Source organism: Antechinus flavipes, chromosome 3, assembly GCF_016432865.1.
Source record: "Antechinus flavipes isolate AdamAnt ecotype Samford, QLD, Australia chromosome 3, AdamAnt_v2, whole genome shotgun sequence".
Classification (NCBI taxonomy): domain Eukaryota; kingdom Metazoa; phylum Chordata; class Mammalia; order Dasyuromorphia; family Dasyuridae; genus Antechinus; species Antechinus flavipes.
The window spans coordinates 82,091,260-82,108,337 of record NC_067400.1 but is presented as its reverse complement, the minus strand read 5'-3'; the positions used below and the strand labels follow the sequence as shown (position 1 = coordinate 82,108,337).

Genomic DNA, 17,078 nt, shown 5'->3' with positions numbered 1-17,078 from the left:
CACGTTGCTAATCTTTCTATCTATTATGTAACATGCTACTACCAATTTGAATAAATTGTATAATTGTTTACATATTTTTATCCTTTTGTAATTATTTCATTTTTACTGCATATTCTGTCTGAAAATGACCCTGTAGTAGGGGCTATCAAATGAATTTGTTTTAGCAGTTAGGTGTAGGGACTGCAAAATAATAAGAAGATACAGTACCCTTACCGTGTTTTGCTTAATAATTAATTTTGCTTTCCATCTCTTGAGAAGGGTTCAAACCATGGTATTACCTTTTGCTTCTCATCTCAAAAAGTAAGCTCATGCTTAAGTAATGATGAAGAAACATTATTTCTTCCAGGTATAATGGTTGTAATATTGTAGGTTATGAAAGTTTTTTTTTTTTTTTGCCAGACTCATTTGAAGAACTCTAATATGGATTTTGATATATTTGGTTGTTTTACATATTTTTATTTTTTTATTAAAGCTCTTTGGAATCTTGGATGTCCTCTGCAGTCTGCTTCATAACAGTCCAGCACGGGATCAACTTTTCTTACTACTCTTTGAGCCAGGAAATGCTGATATACTCTATGTGTTGCTGTTAAATCAGAGGTACTCTGACAGATTAAAAGAACTGATATTTAAGGTACTATTACATATATTACATAGCACATGCTGTTTACTTGGGAACATGAAAAATTATAGCCAGAATTTGTAGGAATGTATTTGCAGTAAGAGCTTGTGGGTTTCTACTGAGAATATGGTCACATAGATAGTCTTTTAAGGGTAGTAAAGAATCTGTAGGGGATGAGTTGGAGAATGGCTAAACCTGTTAGGGTATATGAATGTGATAGAATATTGTTGTGTCATAAGACATGATGAAGAGGAGAAACCTGAAAAGATGTGAATTATTGTAGATGGAAGTAACCAGAACCAGAAGAATGATTTATATAGTAATGATAAAATGTTAAAATTAAACAACTTTGAAACACTGATCAGCATGATGACCAACCACAATTTCATAGGACTAATGATGAAACATGCTATCTACATCCTGATACAAAGATGAAAGACTCAGAATATAGAATGAGATTTTTTTTTGAACTTCACTAATGTAGGAATTTGATTTGCTCCACTGCAAATGTTTTTAACGGGTTTTGTTTTTATTATTTTCTCATTTCTATGTTTAGGGGTGGACAGTGGGGAAGGAATATGGTATGAGAAGCAAAGAAATCGAATTTTTGCTGATTAAAAAAATTTAAATTAAAGAAAAAAGATTCTGTGATTCTTCTGGAGTTCAGTCCATAACTCCAAATTATGCTTTTCTCTCATTCTTTGTCAACTTGAAGCTGTTATTTGTATTCCTTTTCTAATTCTGATCAAAAATCTCTTTTATTTGATACTTTTAAAAAGTAAAAGATTATCTGTGAACTCTGGACTATTTGAAAATGTTTTTAACCCTTTTGCCAGATTGTCTCAAATTTTAAATTCTTACTGTCTAACTTGACTTGGCAGCCCCAGAACAGTTAAAAATTGAAGGTGGAATTGTAATTATTCATGAAGCCTACAATATTTGCTTTAAGTCTTAGCTGAATCACTCCTTTTTAAATAACAAAACAAAACAAAAAAAGGTTAATCATCTATATAAGATTAACAGAAAATAACTTTCTATGCAGTTTGCTTAATTGCCTCCCTTGATGTCATTGGAGTGATTGTATTAAGCATCCTTTGGGCTGCTTTTGAGTTAACATTAGCAGGATGTCCATTTTTGGAAGGAACAAAAATTGAATAGAATACAGGAGCTCATGGTGGGGGTCTCAATGATTTGGTAATTCCTGAGACTGAATGGGATGGAGGGGTTGAGAAGAAGGTATTGATGCAAATTGCTTTGGAGAGATTGGATATAATGTTAGTCAGTCAAGGTTATTCATGATGAATAGATATACTTGAACACATAATTTATGGCATATTGCTGCTATCTCTAGGGAAGTTTGGAAGTTCCCTGGCCCTATTATTTTTTTGCAAATAAATTGGTCTACTTAAAAATTGTTTTCTTGTCTTTGAAACAGTTTGATGCTATTATGTAAGTAGATTAAAAAAATGGCTCATCATAGTGATCTTTGAAAATTGCTTTATTTCTAGTACAGCTTTTGGTACTTTGAAATCTTCTTTTCTTCCAGTCTTAGACACCAGGGAAGGAACTTTAAAACTTTATTATCTTTCTTTTCTTTTCTTTTCTTTTTTTTTTTAAATAAAGCTTTTTATTTACAAAGCATAAGCATGGGTAAATTTTCTAGCATTGACCTTTGCATAACCTTTGATTCCAAATTTTCTCCTCTTTCCCCCCACCCCCTCCCCTAGCTGGCAGGTAGTCCAATACATGTTAAATATGTTGAAATACATGTTTGATTGTATACATATTATACAAATCTCTTGTTGCACAAGAAAAATCAGATTAAGAAGGAAGAAAAAGAAAAACTAAGAAAGAAAACAAAATGCAAGCAAATAACAACAGAGAGAGTGAGAATGTTATGTTGTGTTCCACACTATGTTCCCACAGTCCTCTCTCTGGGTGTAGATGTCTCTCTTCATCACTGAACAAGTGGAAATGGTTTGAATCATCTCAATGTTGAAGAGAGCCACGTCCATCAGAATTGATTGTCATATAGTCTTATTGTTGCTCTGTATAATCTCCTGGTTCTGCTCATTTCACTTTGCATCAGTTCATATAAGTCTTTCCAATCTCTCTAAAATCATCCTGTTGGTCATTTCTTACAGAACAATAATATTCTATAGCATTCATATACTATAATTTATTCAGCCATTCTCCAGTTAATGGGCATCCACTCAGTTTCCAGTTTCTTGCTACTACAAAGAGACCTGCCACAAACATTCTTGCACATATGGATCCTTTTCCCTCCTTTAGGATCTCTTTGGGATATAATCTCGGTAGAAACACTGCTGGATCAAAGGGTATGCACAATGTGATAATTCTTTGGGCATAGTTATAAATTGCTCTCCAGAATGGTTGGAGCCATTCACAGCTCCACCAACAGTGTATCAATGTCCCAGTTTTCCCACATCCCCTCCAACATTCATCATTATCTTTTCCTGTCATCTTAGCCAATCTGACAGGTGTGTAATGGTATCTCAGTATCTCAGAGTTATCTTAATTTGCATTTCACTGATCAATAGTGATTTGGAGTACCTTTTCATGTGGCTTCAAATAGTTTCAATTTCTTCATCTGAAAATTGTCTGTTCATATTCTTTGACTATGTATCATTTGGAGAATGGCTTGAACTATTATAAATTTGAGTCAATTCTCTATATATTTTAGAAATGAGGCCTTTATAAGATGTAAAATGTTTTCCCAGTTTATTGTTTCTCTTCTAATCTTGTCTGCATAAAGCAGCAGTCATCAAAACCATTTGATACTGGCTAAGAAATAGAGAAATTGATCAGTGGAATAGATTAGGTTCACAGAACAAAATAGCCATAACTAGGCTGTAACTAACAGCCTAGTATTTCACAAACCAAAGGATCCCAGCTTTTGGGATAAGAATTCACTATTTGACAAAAACTGATGGGAAAATTGGAAAATAGTATGGCAGAAAGTAGGCATAGACTCACACTTAACACTGTATACCAAGATAAGGTTGAAATGGATTTATGATCTAGACATAATGATACTATAAACAAATTAGAAGAACATAGGATAGTTTAACTCTTAGATTTGTGGAGGAGGAGGGAATTTGTGACCAAAGAAGAACTAGAGATCATTATTGATCATAAAATAGATAATTTTGATTATATTAAGTTAAAAAGTTTTTTTTTTTTTTTTTTTACAAACTTTATTATCTTTTAACTCATGTTCCACAGGAATGTGAAAGGCAGAATTTTAGCTACAGCTATAGAAACAAGTATATACTAAAGTGTTAGAGAACGAAACTGGGGGGATGGAATTTTTCTCTACTTACAGATTTTATGTTATAGGAGTGAAATAATATTTTTATTATAGCTTTTTATTTATAAGATATATGCATGTGTAATTTTTCAGCATTGACCCTTGCAAAACCTTCTACCAACTTTTCCCCTCCTTCCCCCTAACCACTTCCCTAGAGGGCAGGTAGAACAATACATGTTAAATATATTAAAGTATATGTTAAATACAATATATGTATACATATCTATACAGTTATTTTGCTGCACAAGAAAAATTGGACTTAGAATAAGGTAAAAATAATCTGAGAAGGAAATCAAAAATGCTAGCAGACAAAAACAGAGGGAGTAGAAATGCTATGTTGTGGTTCACACTCATTTCCCATAGTTCTTTCGCTGGGTTTAGCTGGTTCTCTTCATTATTGAACAAATGGAACTGATTTGGTTCATCTCATTGTTGAAAAGAGATCCATCCATCAGAACTGATCATCATATTATATTGTTGTGGAAGTATATAATGATCTCCTAGTTCTGCTCGTTTCACTCAGCATCAGTTCATGTAAGTTTCTCCAGGCCTTTCTGAAATCATTCTGCTAGTTGTTTCTTACAGAACAGTAATATTCCATAGCATTCATATACCACAACTTATTCAGCCATTCTCCAATTGATGGGCATCCATTCAATGTGAAATAATATTTTTTAAAAAGTTTTTATTGATACTTTCCCACAGAATTGAACCTTTCATTAGCAAAGAAACACAGAGAAGCAAAAACTATAGTATAGTGAACACATGAAACTCCAAATATGCCAAGCAAAGGCAGATATGTTGCATTGTCAGTTCTTTTGTATCAAAATTGGTTATAATTTTCACCACACTTTAGCTTCTTAGTTTTCTTTCATATCATTATGGTCTTTTTGTGTATTTCATTTTTTATCAGTTAGTTTGCTTCTTCTGACATATCTCTAAGTGCCTCACATTTGTCACATGTTCCATTACATTCATTACCACAATTTGTTCAGCTACTTCCTAATTAATGTATACTCATTTAGCTTCTTTTTCTTTACTACTACAAAATCAATCTATTAATCTTTTCATATATTGTGGGACTATAATTTTTTCAAAAGTATTGTATACTCATGTATTGCTCATTTTTCCTCCCAATGATAAATGAAAATTCTTTCACAGATGTGAGATTTTAGTTTTAAAATGTAATTCTTCCCTTAAAGTTTTTTTTTTAAATTTATTACTTTGCTGCCATTTTCCAATAACAAGCACTGATCAGAAATCTCTTACCTTATAATAATACATGTAGTTAATAAGACACTCTTTATTTCTGATGGCATGTAATATATTCATAGGATTATAGATTTAGGAATGAAAAGGTCCTAAATGGCCATAGAAAACAATCATATTTTACACTTGAGAAGAGGTTAAGTGATTTTGCCCAGTGTCATACAATGGTATTTTATCCATTATGACCTTCTATCTCTCTTTCCTTATTTCTGGTCTGTCTACAGTGAGTGAAATAGATATTTTATTATCTGTCATCTGAAGTCAAAACTTGTGATTATATTTCATTTGAATTCTAATTTTTTTAGTCTTCATTTCCTTTATGTTTGTGTGGTTGTTAAACTTAAGTGATCTATATTTTGTTTGCTACAGATCATAGAACAGATGCTAAAATGCACTAAAGTCTATGAACGGAGTAAACAGCGCATTCGACTTAGAGATGTTGGTTACTCAGGGCTGGGACTCCTTCTGAGTGAAGTACCAATTAATGTTTCTCTTATTAAAAACCTTTTTAACCAAGTCCTAAATACAGGTATGGATAAAGTTACATTTAACTTCATTTAAGTAATTTTCTTAATAATAAGACTTTAAATGTAGACCTTATAATGGACTTCATGTTCTGCTGTCTAAAGACTTCCTAGTCTCATTAAATTTAAAGAAACTCATCATCTGGTCACCTGAAGAAGGAAGAATATTGAGTGTCAGCAGTTCTTCAAGACGGCCCTCCAAGTTATCTGTTAGGCGTTTGCTATTCCCATCAAAATTAATTTCTTGAAGTTGAATTCTTAGTAATAAGATTAGAAGTATATTTGATATTGTTGAAATGTTTAATCTTCCCCTGGACTACCTTTTACATTACATATACTCCACACATATTAGTTCATTCAGTAATGTTATGCCTTCATTACTACCAAGGAATGAATGTTCATAATTAAAAGTCATTAAGGAAAACATGAGGAGTACTATACTTTTCCTTTAAGATGCCTAAATTCTTAGGGATACAACTAGAAGTTCCTTTTTTGGTGATTTCTTCTATCTAATCCTATCCCTAAATTCATACAGCTTTTAAGATTTTTTTTTTTAACGTTTATTGTTAAGTAAATACTATATAAAGAATACCATTATATTAAGAATATTACATTAATGTAGACCATGTATGCTATAGAAGTTCAAAGGGGGGAATATTTGGAATATTTCTACACTTTATCTGAAGATTTTTACATTTTTTATTTTATAAAAGTAATCTCCTTCCAGGCTTTATGGCCATAATTTAATTTTATATTTAATTTTTTCTCACCCACAGATACTGTTGTGAATTTCAAAGATCTGTTAGCTGTAATGTACATGTCTCATAAAGCAGATACCTATGTCAGAGTGCCTATATGCAGAAAGGTTAGTAAGTTTTAAAGCATTTTAAAATATAGCAGTGTATGCTATGGGAATCAGTAGGTTTTAGGCTCTGTTGGGTTACTTATAGTTAGTATATTTTTGGCTCTTAGCATTCTGATATAAACTTTAATACCTTGAGTTTTCTAAAGAATAGCTTAATTGTTTTAGGGTTAACCTTTTCAAGAGAATGAACTTTTCAGAGTATTAGGATCTTACCCTTTATTAACCATTTTCCAGCCCATTGAAAATTTTGTAGGAAAAATTCATTTATCTTACCCTTTTGTGAAGTTTATTACCAGGATTTAAATTGCTATAAATTGAGTATATTGTGAATTTATAAGATGCTCTTGTTTTTTTGCTACATAGGTTAACAATTTTCCCCAAAATTTGTTTACATAGTTCATATACTTTAAATCTTAGACATGTGGGAGTAAATATGTTTCTCTTTTTTTCTAATTTTTAAAAAATAATAAATATATTTCTTAACTTAATTTTCATCTCAACTAAGGTGAATAATTGAAAATTATTATTTTATGTACTGTCTTCTAAATATTGTGCCCTTCCCTTAGAATTATTTTTTGTTTATCTTATATTTTCTTAAATTTGCCATTCTCTTCTTCTCTTATCTTCTTATTGAATCCAAGATTTTAGATGGATAATGCTTAATAAATGCTGGTTGAATTGTTGCATTAGAATTGATAAGAATTTAGATAATAGATAGTAGTCAAAAACTGCAAGGAAGATTATATGTGCAAGACATTATTTCAAAGAAAGAATTAAAGATCTTGCTTAACTAATTGGGTATGGTTGATGAAGGATAGGGAAAAGTCAAATGTGATTTAAATTTTTCATTTCTGGATGACTGGCAAAATTAGTGGATTTCACTTATTCACATAGGAATTTTGGGGTGTAAGTTGATGAATATGATTATCTTGATTGTATTACACTAAGTTAGTTTTGCTCTCTTGATAAATACTTGATGAAGATTATTTAAATTTTTCAATAAATGTAAATTTGTATAAACAAACTTTATAGCAAGAAATAAGTTGATTTTATTTATCATATATAACTATACATCACAATACTATGACTTAAAATTTCACATTAAAAATTTAAAATGAGTTTCTTAGCATTTTGAAGAGTAGAATTGATTTTTGTTTTAATTATCGCAACTGAAAATAGGATTATTATATTATTATATTAATAAAACATTCATCACATTGTTTCCTACTAATCCTTTTGCAGGTTTTACAAATGCTGCAGGCCCAACCAGATGTAGCCCAACAGGTTTCTCAACAAGTAGGCTGGCAAGAGACCTTGGTTAGGCTTTTTCTAAAATTAAATTTTGTAAATGGAAATGGATTTAAGCACAGCAGGACTGATTTTGTGAAGGAAGAAGACAAAAAAAATATCCCTGAAGATCCAAAAAAGTACTGTGATGAAAAGGGAGAAGGGGAGAAATTGAACTCTTTTGTCTTAGCTACTACAACTTTTGATCCATGGTGCTTGGAAGAAAGACAGTCTCTAGACTCTAACACACACTTACTACTAGATGATAGCTCAGTGGCAGAAAACCAAGAACTATGGCTCAATAATTCTTCCCATTTGAGTTTGGATCTCACTGGTATTGACTCATTGGAATTAAGTGATAGTGGAAGTCAAATACCAGACAGTTTGCCCAGCACACCATCTCCTATAGAGTGTTCTTCTAAAGCATTTTCTATACAACTTGACAAAGAGTGCAGTCTTACAAACGACATGGGATTTATTGATGACCATTCATTATTTGAAAGTCAAGAGGTAAGGATTACTATTTTCCATCCAAGTGCTTATTTGTGGACAGATATAGTTTTTGAACATTACTTGTGTTTTATAATATCTTTTTCAGTTATTCTGGCCTTGAAATAAGTGTGGCAAATTGTGTTTCATTTTTGTTGTGAAGATCAAATGAGATAATTTATGTGAAAGTACTTTGTGAAACTTAAAGTGTTACAGATAAGTAAATATAAGCTAGTTTCATAAAATGTTAATACATCAAATATATGTTCTAATTCTCATAAGCCCAGAAATTTAAGTCTTAGTTTATTTCTTTTATTAATAATATCACAATACCTGGCACACAGTAATATATATATTTAATGCTTGTCGACTGAAAAACCTATTCTTTTTAGCTATCCCTGCTACTTTTTGTCTTATATTCCTTGAGAGCATGATCTTTTACTAAGTGCCTCCACTTTTTTTCTCATTCCCAAACTTTATGCATTTTGACAGTTAAGGAAGTTGAAGAGGTTTAGGCCATGTGTGATTAGAAAGATATTGACAGTAATAGGACGTTGGAGAATGAAAAAAATTTGGGGGTATTTGGGGAGGCGCAGGGGAGAATGAGTTCTCTTTTAGACATGTGTTTGAGATGCTTACAAGATATCCATTTTGAGATGTTCATGAAAGAGTTGATATGGGACTGGACTTAGTAGACAGAAGTGGGACTAAATATATAGATGGGAGAATCCTCTTACCTAGAGATTATCAGTGACCACATGGAAGCTGATGAGGAAATATAGAAGGAGAAGAGACTAAAGCCCAGAGGGCATTAGAACACTTAGAATTGGGTGTGAGTGAGGATGCAACAAAGGAGATCAAGAAGGAATGGTCAGAAAGGAAAAGGCAGAAACAGGAGGCAGCAGTGTCAGAACTACTCAAAGGAGAGTATTATAAAGATGTCAAGAAGGATTAGGATTGAGAAAAGTCTCTTTGATTTGGCAATTAAGAAATCTCTGGTAACTTCAGAGGAGACATTCTTCAGAATGGGGCTGTGATACAAAAGGTACAGAAAGTACCTGTATATTTTAGGAGGGAGAAACTATAGTGGTAATTCTCTAGGATAATTCTCCAGAGCTGGAGTGAACTTCCTAGTACTTGGTGGAGAAAGTCCCGAGTACAGCCCCCTTTTTCTTATTACCACCAAAATAAAATAAAATAAAGCCCTCAGTTAATCTAAATCCTTCATAATCTGCATGTTCCTCCCTCCACCTTTCCAGGCTTTTTAGACCTTATTTTCCCATCATTTATTCTCTGATCCAATGACAGTGGTCTTTCTTCCATTCCAAGAATAAGATAGTCTAGACTCAGAGCATTTTTCCTGGCTGCTTCCATGCTTCAAATTCTTCCTTCTAATTTCTGCTTCTTTGCTTTCTTGGATTCCGTCAAGATACAACTAAAATCATGACTTTCCCAACCCTCCTTATTTTTGGTGTTTTCTCTCTGTTTTTCTCTTTTTTTATCTTCTTTGTATGTGCTTGTTTGAATGTTATCTATCCCATCAGACAGTGAATTCCTTGGAAGAAGTATTTTTTTTCCTTTCTTTGTATCCCAGAACTAGAACAATGCCTGACATAGAAGGCACTGAATACTTATTGATTCATAGAAGAGACAATTTTAATATCTTATTAAACCTGTCTGCTATCTTGTCTTATTCAAAGCATATTATGAAATCATACTCTTGATCAGTTTATGAAATAAAAATGCAAAGAATTAAAGTTATTATGTTAAAACATGAATTTTTTCTTATTAGTCATTCTACACCAAAACAATTTTTAATTTTGTCTTTTTTTTCCCAGAGATGTGAGGAAGAGCTCCTACAATTAATGACAAGCATTCTGAGCTGTGTGATGTGCAGGGGACTAGAAAGGTCAGATGATGCTGCTTGGATTGAAAGGGGCCAAGTGCTTTCTGCTCTGACTAAACCAGGAATTTCTAGTGAGCTGCTTAGGCCTCCAGAGGAAATAAAACTGTGGTAAGTAATCAAGAAATGATTTCCATCTCACTAAATCCTATTTCACAATTGAATCTAATGTATTAAGTTTTTAATTTATCTTTTACTATCTATATAAGAAAAAAAAAAAGATTTAGATCTCTAGATCAGGTCTTCTTAAACTTTACTCTTACAACCAAACCCTTTTTTGCCTGAGAAATTTTTGTGACTCCAGGTATATAGGCAGATAAAATAGGCCAAACATTTATTGATAATAAAATCATAATTTCATGACCCCCACAATGAGTTATAAGACATTATGTGGGATTATGAAGCACAGTTTAAGAAGCTGGCCCTAGAGAGACTTAGTTGTTTTATTCTTCCTTCTGTTATTCTGGAAGACTCAGAGCAGGATCTTTTCCAGAGGAGGGATAGTTTGCCATTACTGTACAGAAGATTGTTAGATTATAAACTCAATGGTTGACATTTATGAAGCACTTTATGAACATACTCATTTGAGCTCTTCTTTATGATACATTGTAGCTTCTAGCCTTATCTTCAATCAAAAGTGCTATTTCCAGTTACCAGTGGCCTTCTCTCAAACCTTATCATTCTGGAACTATTTATAGTTTTTGACAATTTTAGTCATCCTCTTTTTGATATTCTCACTTCTCTAACTTTTTAGGATATTCCTCTTCTACCTATCTGACTGTTCTTTAGTGGTCTCCTCTTCCGGATCTTTATCTAGGTCACTCCCACTAATTGAATTCCCACAGAGTTCTGTCCTGGGCCTTTCTTTTCCCTCTATACTATTTCACTTAGTGATCTTGTCAGAAATCATGGATTCAGTTGTCATTTTTATTCATTCTAATTGAATACAATTATTTTTTCAAATCTACTTATCCAGTCCTATAATTTTTGTTAACCTCCAATTTTATATCTTTGTCTTCCTATTGACTTCTTAAACTGATTGTTTTAAATTCAGCTATCCAAAACAGAACTCATTGTTATCAGGACCAGATAATGAATGATAAACTGAGGCACACTTCTCTGTGCAAAATATCACTTTATTAATAGGGACCTGCTGCTGTATACCAATAAAAGGATCAATGACTGCCTTTAAAGTTGCAACTCATTTTCATAAGCATAGAACAAAGAACTGCACAGGGTAGATGACATCAGGAGATTGAGGGCAACGTGATCCATTCCTGAAGATGTGGAGAGCAATATGATTGACTAAAAGTAGGGAATTGAGGGGCTGTTAGCTTTCCCTCCTATAATTAAGAAATCCATTGTTTGAATTTACCTGCAAAGCCAAAAATAATAGCCCAGACTTCTTTGGACAACAAATTAGATGTTCTTGAAAGATAAGTTGATGGTGTAAAGCTGTCAAATCCCTTGTGTTGAGCCACATTTCCTAACGATAGCTGAATTCCTGATTAGCAAGAGAAATATGTTTCTAAACTAAATCCATTACAGGTAGCTGAATTCTGAAATAAATTCATGACTAAAGCAGTTATAGAACAAAATTAAGTGTAAATAAGAGCAATAAAAAGTGATGCCACATCAACTTAATTTTTTCGTTATCATTCTCCTGAAATCCTCTCCCCTTCCAAACTTTTCTGCAAATATTGAGGATCCTCCCTATCAGTTTTACTTTTGTATCATTTATCAGATATGCTCCTTACTCTACTCTTACACTGCTGCCATTCTGATACAGGCCTTCATCTCCTCATACCTGGACTATTGCAATAGCCTGATTATCAAGTCTTTGCTACTTCAGTTCATCCTCCAACTGCCCATTTGATTTTCCTAAATTGAAGTTTCAACCAAGTTCAGTAAATTCTAGTACATTTCTGTTATCACCAGGATCAAATATAAAATCTTTTGTTTGGCATTCAAACCTCTTCAAAACCTATCTTCTTACACCTTGTTAAAACTCCCACACCCCAATAATTTTTAATCCAGTGATACTGCTTTCTTCATCATTCTTCAAGAATATTTTAATTATCCAAAGTACTTTCTTTCCCTCTCCAAAGAGCCAGCCTATATTGCAAATAGTATTTTTAGGGAGGAGAAAAAATCAGGACAAACATCAGTTGTCCAAAAACATGCAATATGTAAACATCCGTAGACTTTCCATCTCCACAAAAAAAGGTACTTTAGAGGTAACTTCTCATATCTTTTCATTTAGTCCAATTTGATCTATATGTAATTTGGTTGCATTTAATTTTGATTTTTTTTTTTTTTTTTTGCTGTGTAGTAATTTTTTTTTCATTTACATTGTTGTAGTTACTGTTCATATTGTTTTCTTGGCTTTGTTTCACTCTGCTTCAGTTCATATAGAGCTTTACATGCTTTATCACACATAACATTTCTTTTTTTTTTTGTCGGTGTCAATTTTAAATTTTATTCTTGAGAACAGAACTGGCATTCCCATTTGTTTACATTATTAATAAAGTATAGTATTCTTCATTTCTTTCTCTCCTTAGACATTCAAATATTCAGGCTATCCATATTCACATAATAGTTTAAATATTATTTTTAAATTGCTACTACCTTGGCTATAAATTTGAGTCTTTCACTTTTTGGAAAGCTGTATGGAAGACATACAGTCTTGCATGTAGTTGCCCTTTTCAATGGTGGGTCCACAAGAAGTACCTCCAGATGGGGCTGCCATCAACTAGCATTCAGGTATAGCTTAGTAATGATGGAGTTGCAAATATTCTCCAGTTCTTTCTGCTGATACTCAAGATTCTTCCTTCTCAGCAGTTGGTTCTTATCTAGCCAGTTGATTATTTCATTTTGTCAAGAATTTTCTGTTTGTCTTCACCATCAATTTTGTCTTGGAGTCTCTCATCTTCTACAGTAGCCTTCATGTTGAAAGCATAAGATTCAAGAGAATTCTTGCTTGTCACCTTATCTTTCTGCTTCTAATCTTCAGCCTTGTATTTCTCAGCTCCCGGACCTTGTGTTTAGATGACCTTTATCATGTTCTTACTCACCACAGAAACATTGAGGATGCCATATGCATCAATGTCAAATGTAACTTCAATGTAAGGAATACAACCCTAGGAATGAAAAGGATTTTCTGAACTGAAACTTGCCAAGCTGGTTGTTATCCTTTTAATGCAAATCTCTCATCTTCATAAGTCTGAAATAAGCAGTCTGTACTTGCTTGATGTAGATGTTGTTATTGTTGAGAACTGCCATAACTCCACCAGCAGTTTCAGTTCCAAAGCAAAGAGAAGTGATGTTATTGATCAGAGAAATGCAAATTAAGACAACTCTCAGATTGACTAAGATGACAAGAAAGATAATGATGAATGTTGGAGGGGATATAGGGAAACTGGGACACTAATATATTGTGGGTGGAGTGGTGAATTTGATCCAGCCATTCTGGAGAGCAATATAGATCTATGCCCAGATAGTTATAAAACTGTGCATACCCTTTAATCCAGCAGTGTCTCTAACTGGGCCTAGATTCTAAAGAAATCACAAAAAAGGGAAAAGGACCCACATATGCAAAAATGTTTGTAGTGGCAAGGAACTGGAAACAGAGTGGCTGCCTATCAGTTGGGGAATGACTGAATAAGTTATGGTATTTGAATATTATGCAATATTATTATTTTAAAAGAAACAATCAGCAGAATGATTTTAGAGAGGCCTGGAGAGATTTACATGAACTTATGCTAAGTGAAGTGAGTAGAAGCAACAAGAAGATCATGTGATGATCAATACTAATGGACTTAGCTCTTTTCAACAACTAGGTGATTCAGGTCAATTCCAATGGACTTGTGATGGAGAGAGCCATCCACATCCAGAGAGAGGATTGTGGGGACTGAATGGTGTATCACAATGTAATATTTTCACCTTTTTTTTGTTGTTTGCTTTTTTTTTTCTTTTTCTCCTGTTTTTTCTTTTTGATCTAATTTTTCTTGTGCAGCATGATAATTGTGTAAATATGTATAGAAGAATTGCACATGTTTAATGTATATTGGATTACTTGCTGACTAAGGAAAGTAAAAAAAAATTTGTGACTCAAGGTTTTGCAAGGATGAATGTTTAAAATTATCTATGCATATTTTTTGAAAATAAAAAGCTTTAATAAAAAAAAAAAAAGAAAGAAAAGTGGTGTTTAATAGCAGCAAGTCCTACATGTTCTCAGATATATTGCCAGACAAGATGGCAGCCTTATGAGGTGCATGGTAGGCAAAAACTTCATCAGGATTGGTATTCTTGTTGAGCTTCTTACCATTGAAGTAGTTCTGCAGAATTTGGGGATCTGAATACAACTAACCATCATGACAATCTCATAAATCTAATTATTTATTTAGCTTGGTATCTCTTAGGACCTTTTCCACATTGTGTCATGAAAAAGAGCTTAGCATTCAGCTCTTCAAAATGGGCACAGGTGATAGAGGTACAAAAATTGATGCCTTCATAGGAGTCCATCTTAGAACTGCTCTGGGAACTAGAAGAGAAGGGTGTGCTTTACACATTCAAAAGCAGCCCACAGATGGTGAACAGCTTTCTTGGTTTCACCAATGTCTTTTTCTTGCATTCACTTGAACCCAGCAGTGAAATGGTTGATCATGCAGTTGTAAAAGTCAAATATCTCTTCTTCAGTGGATAGATTTGAACTTAGGAAGAACAGTCTTGACTGCATATCTGTCAGTCTATTCACTGGGTTATTTCTTTTCTTTTTTTTTTTAATTTTATTTTATAATAACTTTTTATTGACAGAACCCATGCCAGGGTAATTTTTTACAACATTATCCCTTGCACTCACTTCTGTTCCGATTTTTCCCCTCTCTCTCTCCACCACCTCCCCTAGATGGCAAGCAGTCCTATATATGTTAAATATGTTGCAGTATATCCTAGATACAATATATGTGTACAGAACCGAACAGTTCTCTTGTTGCACAGGGAGAATTGGATTCAGAAGGTATAAATAACCCAGGAAGAAAAACAAACATGTAAATAGTTTACATTCATTTCCCTCACTGGGTTATTTCTGCAGTTATTTTAAATTCTTTCTAACTTCCTGTTGGATTTTATTGGTACTATGTGGAAATGCTGATGACTTTTGTGGGTTTATTTTATATCCTGCAATATAAAGTTGCTTAAGTTGTTAGTGGTTTCAACTATTATTTATTATGGTTTTTAAGAGGATTTTGTTTTCTTCTTAGTTTGCTACAGAAGATGTTAGAGTGGGCGGTTGCAGAAAATAGAGAGGCAAAAACTAGTCCAACAACTGCAGAAAATGCCTTCCGACTTCTGCTCATCATACAGGATTTTCTGCAGACAGAGGGACTAGTTAACTCAAATCTGTGGACTGAAAAGGTATAGTAATATTTCTTGAAATTATTTACTTGGGTACTTTAGTCAATCTTTTTTTTTTTTTTTTTTTCAAATTGTGTGAAGATGAGAGAGACATCAGGGAAAATGATTTTATATCTATATCTATTAATTTTGATTATTTTACTAATTGGATTTTTCCATTGATTGTAAACTTGGTGATTGTTGTTGTTATGCATTAACTTAATTTTGAAAAAAATGTTAACATTAATTTTTAAAATTGAGTTCTAAATTTTCTTAATCTCTTTAGTCCCTCCCCCAACCATTGAGAAAGCAAGCAGTATGATACCCACTATATATGTGAAGTCATACAAAATGTTTCTCAATTGCCCATGTTGGAAAAACAACAAAACAAAACAAAATACAAAAAAAAAAAATATGCTTCAATCTGCCCTCAGAGTTAATCGTTTCTCTCTCTAGAGATGGATTGCATTTTTCATCATGTCTTTTGACATTGTCTGAGATCATTATATTGATCACAGTAACTATGTCTTCCATAATTGATAATTGTTACAAGATTGCTGTTACTGTGTATGATGTTCTCTTGTTTCTGCTCACTTCACTTTGCATCAGTTCATATAAGTCTTTCCAGCTTATTCTGAATCTAACTCCTCATCATTTCTTATGGCACAATAGTACTCCATCATAGTTATATACCACAATTTGTCCACCTATTCCCCTGCTAGTGAGTACCATCTCAATTTCCAATTCTTTGTTACCACAAAAAGAGCTGCTGTAAATATTTTTTGTACATATGGGTCCTTTTCCTTTGACTGTTAACTTTGACTTGGTTCTGATATTTGTACTAAGTATTAGTTTGGGGAGAAAACTATTTTCAGGAACATAAAAATATCTTTATTTCTCAATTTATTTTTTGTATTAGCTTTTAGAAGACATGATGCCTCTCTTTGACAGCCTGTCCATCTGGTACTCTGATAGCCCAGAATGGGTGAAACTTTCTCAAATTCAAATCCATTTGCTTCTGGGATTCATTGGGATAGATAATTTGCAGGTTTGTAATTCTTAACACATTAAAGCTTGGAAAATTCAAAGGCAAGTTTAAGAATTCAGCTCTTAGGACCAATTCCTTGGTTTTAACAGTTTATTGCAACCAATAAGATTTACTTCCAAATGATTACTACATATTATGGTTGGAAGATGCTCTATAGCTTTTATAAAATATATAATCTTGTTCATTTTTGGGCATTTTTATAGTTTTTTATAGTTGAGCATTATGTCTTAAAAGAAAGGAATTTTTTGATTAATTTTTTTCCATTCTATACACGTTTTTCAGTTATCTGGCTCCTGAGAATCTTTTTTTTTTTTTTAAAGCTTAATTACTTTATAAAGTCATCAGAGAG

General features: G+C 32.8%; 1 protein-coding gene across 1 annotated transcript in view; it reads left to right on the top strand.

Annotated features, from left to right (window-relative positions):
- Positions 1-17,078, top strand: part of NBEAL1 (neurobeachin like 1) — a 199,154-nt gene that overhangs the window by 119,207 nt on the left and 62,869 nt on the right. The window contains exons 24-30 of the mRNA XM_051983755.1: positions 473-631; positions 5,589-5,748; positions 6,520-6,608; positions 7,851-8,405; positions 10,223-10,398; positions 15,549-15,702; positions 16,601-16,729. Of these exons, the coding sequence (XP_051839715.1) occupies positions 473-631; positions 5,589-5,748; positions 6,520-6,608; positions 7,851-8,405; positions 10,223-10,398; positions 15,549-15,702; positions 16,601-16,729 (1,422 nt within the window). The remainder of the gene's footprint in view (positions 1-472; positions 632-5,588; positions 5,749-6,519; positions 6,609-7,850; positions 8,406-10,222; positions 10,399-15,548; positions 15,703-16,600; positions 16,730-17,078) is intronic.